We start from the raw sequence: 5,382 nt of genomic DNA, 5'->3' as shown, positions 1-5,382 counted from the left end.
TTGTGCACAGACTCCACAGACTTTGGGAAGAAGAGGTGGCAAAGGTGGGCCTGGAGAAGGCCTCTCTGGTCCGTGTAATCCTTCGCTTTCAAAGAACCAGGCTGATTCTCTCCGTCGCTGTTGGTGTCCTTGCCATGGTGGCAGCGTTTCTGGGCCCGGTAATTACATTTGAAGCTGAATATCAGTACCAGTGCCTCCTCTATTGGATACCAGATCCAGGAGCCTTTTCTGATGTTTTTCCTAATATCACATTCACTGTAAATGTGCTTGAAGAAGAATTCAGATCTTTTCTTAAGTAAAAGTGCAAGTATACCACTGTAAAATACTCCACTACAAGTAAAAGAACTGCATTCAAAACTTTACTTCGTTCAAATACGCAGATATAATCAGCTACATTTACTTAAAGTATGAAAAGTAAAAGTTCTCATTATGCAGAAAAATGGTCAAGAAATGCAACTTAATGCTTTATGGGTGACATCACAAAGGTTTTATGACTCAAATGTAAAGGTTGTTTAATATTTACTGCTCTTTTGTGTGTTACAAACTTCTCTGTCCTCTCAGGCTGTTCTGGTCTATGAGATCTTGAACTATAATGAGGACCCAGAGAAGTCCACAATATCCTACGGTGTTGGTCTGTCCTTCGCTTTGTTCACCACTGAGTTCTCCAAAGCCTTCCTGATATCCTTGTTGTGGGCGTTGAACCTGCGCACTGCAGTCCGACTGAAGGGAGCCTTCTCTTCAGTGGCCTTTCAGAAAGTCATCTCTCTGCGGGTGCACAGCGGCATTTCAATGGGAGAGGTAGGGTTCCTGCATTTCTCTAGGAAAGCGATCTCATACACCAAAATCTCTTTGCCCATCATTTGAGAGATCTTCTTACTCTTGGTGAACTGTAGAAAGTAGTGGAAAGAAAATATATTTTCAATATACCTCATGTCTGTTTTAGATTTGTGGAGTTTAACATGTAAACTGGGGTCAGTCCAGGTCAAAGAAAGGTTTTTTTTAATATGTATTTTTAATGTAGACATACATTAAGTGCACATCTGAGTGACAGGGGACAACTGCATAATGCCCTTCTTGAATATATATATATATATATATATATATATATATTTCTTTTCATCTAACATTTTAGTCGATATTATTGCATTTTTAGGGTTCTAGCTCCAAAGGGATTCCCTGTGAGCTGGAAATAGCAAGAAATAGAAACTTGGCCCAATAACTGGATACGATGTGCATGTGCTTTGCAAGAAATCTGACTTCAATCGGCCACATGGTGGCGCTGTAATGTGCCAACACCCAAAAACACCATTTTAGGAAGGCCACGTCCTTTCGCCATCAAGTCAGATCGATTTGAAATTTGACGCACTCTGACCATATAAGCTCGCCCACTACATTTTTCTCCATCTGTCATCTCCTCCTTAAATGTAGATCTGATTGCTACCAAATTTTCTGTGAATCAATATTGGACCAAGCTAAACAAAATGATCAAAACCTTGTTGATTAAGCCATAAAGCTTTCAAGATATTGACCAATGAACTTCAAGGGGGCCTGCCTCACCACATTAATATACCTAACTCAACAATTGTTTGGCCAATCATCTTGCAGGGTGTATCTACAACAGTACCTGAAACAAGTTTCAGTCGAATCGACCACTAGTTAGCACTTCAAATATAATAGATGAGTGGGGCACAACCCAAATTGGACTATAAATCAGAAACTATTCATCCAATCAATACAAAACTCCTAGGATATGTTTCATGACAATGTTAAAACACGTGTGAAACTATTTCAAAATAACTTAATAGGGGTCAGGACTAGTTCTTAACATGTGCATGGGGCAAATTTGGCCATAAATCAATGACAGCTTGTCCAAACATCACCAAACTTGCTGGATATTTTTGATTAAGCTGTTGAAATATCGTCAAATGTAAAAAAAAAAATGACTGGTGGGACTTTGAGTGTGCCTTTCTGAAAGGCTGCATACATGGTCATGATGAAACAAGTGTGTGATTGGTTTCACTTTGTCTTTAAACAAGATTAAACCAGTTGAATTGACTTTGCTCTACTTTTTGAAGCCAAGTACCCAGTCCCCTGCAACCTGGAATGGCCTCTTGTGGCAATATTTGTTCTTGTTTCCTGCACAACTTTGTTTTTGATCCTGTTTTACAAGGCCACACTTCTTTGTCATAAACATCCTGTGGAATTCACTTGTTCTCACCATTAGTTCAAGCAACTTGCCTTGGCAAAGCAATCTTGGCAAATGTAGATTCCAGTCTCTCTCTCCTCCTCTCCCATCCAGATGATTGGTGTTTTGACCAACGATGGCCACAAATTATTCGAAGCAGTATTGTTTGGGAGCTTTGTGCTGTCCACCCCAGTGCTCTTTATTGTGTGTATTGTCTATGCCTGCTACATTCTGGGCTACACCGCACTGACTGGAGTCTGCACCTACCTCATCTTCATCCCAGTACAGGTCTGTATGTTGGAAACTGCACAAACAGTTATTAGACATATTTTCATGAGCAGTGTAAAATAAATGGATTCAGATTTAATCGAGCCACATCACAATCAGAGCTAAAAAGAGGTACTGCAATAATCAAAGGTTATAAACAGAAATGCATTTTAATTATCTAGTAGTTGGCAAATAATTAGAGCTTTCCAATTAATTCATTCTAACTAATTCAGCCATCAACATGGACCACACTAACATATCTTTATTTTCCTCTTTGCGGCTTGTTTTCAATTGACACTGTTGTGGGTTTTATTCCGTCGTCGATGATGATGCTCAGCTTCTTTGACTTATGTTAAAACTCAACACCTAACAGCTGACTCAGTAACTGTTATCTATCTGACTTGTGGTGAGACATCACAGGATCTCACTATTAGGAACTCAGCAACGAACACCCACAGAACACAAGAGAGATTGAATTTTCTTCAGTTCACGCAGATGTATTTGCATCACAAAGTATACAAGTAAATCGAGCTGTCCGGAGCCAACTAACTTCACAATAGCATTGTACATTAATTTATACCCTAAGTCTCTGTGAATATACATGTATACATTTTAAATTATGGATATGATTGATTTTACACAAATATATTTCAAGACAAATACATTTTACTCCCACAACACAAAGATTAATATTGTTTTTTCTGCTTTCAGTTTGGCCTGGCCAAACTCATCAACAAATTCAAATGGAAAACCATATTGATAACAGACAGCCGTGTTCGCACAATGAATGAGATTCTCAACAGTATCAAGCTCATCAAGATGTACGCCTGGGAAGATTCCTTTGAAAAGAAGATCACAGGTATGAAGTTAGACAGACTTTGTTGTCCAGTCAAACATGTTTTTAACCTTTCTTGTCAGGGTTTAAGGCAAAAATGGTAGCAGGGGATTGACCCAAACACAGAGAGACACGGGGGAACAAAGGGATGAATAACAGTGACTTTAATTGTTAAGAAAATGTTCAAAACTAAACTTGCAGACCTGGGGAGTTAAAAAATGTGTCACAAAAAGTCCAAGAAAACAAAACTACTTAACAGGGAAGAGCAGGGATCATCCCAGGAATCATTGTAGATCAAAACAGGGAGCAGAGCAGGTAGCACAACAGACGAACTGACACTGAGACACTGTGGAGGTGCAGATGATTAGACACAGGAGGATTCAATCAGGGGCGGGGCAGACAATCACACAGGGGGGAACGCATACAAATGCAGGTAGTGAAGTGAACTCAAGACACAGGAGGCAGGGGCATTCTAAATAAAACAGGAAACTAGCTAAACAGACATTTCTTGAAGAACAAATATCATGTTTATCATTTATACAGTCCTTTTGTATGAACACAAACCCAATCTTGAAAGTCGCGTGTGCTAGTTTCCATTGGGCAAAACTAAAATCTAGGGTTCCCATGTGCCCTTGCCTCCACCAGTCCATGCTCTTTCGGTGTCAGCTAATAGAAGTAGAAGTAGAATAAAAAATTAAATTGTTCCCCAAACATGTGATGCTGTCTCTCTTAGGATTCCGGAAAAATGAGAAGAAAGAACTGCGGAAGGTCAGTTACGTCCAGAACGCCAATACTAGCATCACCAGCATCATCCCCACCCTGGCCACCATTCTCACCTTCATTGTACACACTTCGTTGAGCTTGAAGCTCAACACAACTGATGTGAGTACTGCAGCAGTGCAGCACATGCAGTACAACAACCCTTGCCATCATGCCCACTGTGTGATTTACATGGTTAAGGTGTACTGAAAAAAAAAAAAAGTCAGTGTTGTATAGTGTGAGCATCATTCTTTTTTATGAACAGGCCTTCACCACCATCGCCATCTTCAACTCCTTGAGGTTCTGCTTGGGACTTATGCCTATGTCTGCAAAGGTCCTGGCTGAGGCTGCTGTTTCACTAAAACGACTGAGGGTAAACTCCTCTCTTTTTGTCCTGCTCAGCTGGCAACGGTATTCATTATTACTCTGATCTTACATAAAGTCATCTTGCTGTGATGTCATCCAGCCATACCAACTGCAAGGTTGTGCCTTCTAGTGATAATAAATAATGATGAGCTCATAATCTGCAGACTAACAATATGGTTCTTATTTTATCTTTATTAATTTCAAACATAAATAATTGCTTGTATGGAGTTTTAACATGTACGCCAACCTGCAGTGCAAACTTGGCTTTATTGCTTCTGTTGTCATTCTCTTAGCCTCACACTTGCCTTTAATCTCTAAAATGTGAAAATTTGTATTATTACGTCATTGTTTTTCCATTTTCATTGTTATTGGAGCCATCTTCTTTGCTACAACTTCATTGCCAGCTTTCATTGTGTCTGTTGCTGTTGTGGAACAAGTTCACACTTAAAATCTAATTTTTACAGTTAAAACAAAAAAGCTTATAAATGCAATGTTCGGCTATTTCAGAAAATATTGCTGATCCAGAATCCAGAGCCCTACCTGATCCAGAGAAAAGACAGTGATTCAGCCGTCGTGATGAAAAATGCGACACTTTCCTGGAACAAACCTGCCAACCAGCCAGACTCTCTACCCATCATCTCAGTCAATGGGGAGAAGGGACACAAAGTGGAGGAGACGTGCCAGAATGGGACTTCTGAAACCTTGCCAACCCTGAGAAACATCTCTTTCACACTGCCTAAGGTGTGTTTTACGACTGGGGAGAATAAATAAGGTGATCTAGAGAGGGTTAAAGGTTAAACCCAAACTCTCTCTGTGTTATCTCCTGAAGGGCAACCTGCTTGGAATCTGTGGAAACGTGGGGAGTGGAAAGACGTCACTGATTTCCAGCATTTTGGAACAGGTTGGCTCCTCCTTTTGTCTTTTTTGTTCTTTATTCTCTTTTACAATCCCTGCAAGTTCCTGACAGTTT

At 40.0% G+C, this 5,382-nt stretch overlaps 1 protein-coding gene across 1 annotated transcript; it reads left to right on the top strand.

Annotated features, from left to right (window-relative positions):
- Positions 1 to 6: 6 nt before the first annotated feature.
- LOC116379082 (multidrug resistance-associated protein 9-like) lies at positions 7 to 5,376 on the top strand. The gene is made up of 8 exons (XM_031840996.1): positions 7 to 158; positions 562 to 798; positions 2,300 to 2,473; positions 3,164 to 3,311; positions 4,021 to 4,169; positions 4,312 to 4,419; positions 4,920 to 5,153; positions 5,242 to 5,376. Exons 1-8 carry the CDS (start codon positions 135 to 137, stop codon positions 5,374 to 5,376), a joined length of 1,209 nt encoding a protein of 402 aa, XP_031696856.1. The 5' UTR covers positions 7 to 134.
- Positions 5,377 to 5,382: the final 6 nt, after the last annotated feature.

This window comes from Anarrhichthys ocellatus, unplaced genomic scaffold, assembly GCF_004355925.1.
Source record: "Anarrhichthys ocellatus isolate YVR2014 unplaced genomic scaffold, GSC_Weel_1.0 scaffold3664, whole genome shotgun sequence".
NCBI classification, from domain to species: domain Eukaryota; kingdom Metazoa; phylum Chordata; class Actinopteri; order Perciformes; family Anarhichadidae; genus Anarrhichthys; species Anarrhichthys ocellatus.
This window is presented reverse-complemented; position numbering and strand designations above follow the sequence as displayed.

What these genes read in the sequence shown, in the direction of transcription:
- LOC116379082 (XM_031840996.1), top strand. Translation starts at nt 135, where the DNA reads ATGGTGGCAGCGTTTCTGGGCCCG. An exon ending in TCATCTTCATCCCAGTACAG is followed by an intron (nt 2,474 to 3,163) that starts GTCTGTATGTTG and finishes TTCTGCTTTCAG; the next exon opens with TTTGGCCTGGCCAAACTCAT. An exon ending in TTTCACTAAAACGACTGAGG is followed by an intron (nt 4,420 to 4,919) that starts GTAAACTCCTCT and finishes CGGCTATTTCAG; the next exon opens with AAAATATTGCTGATCCAGAA.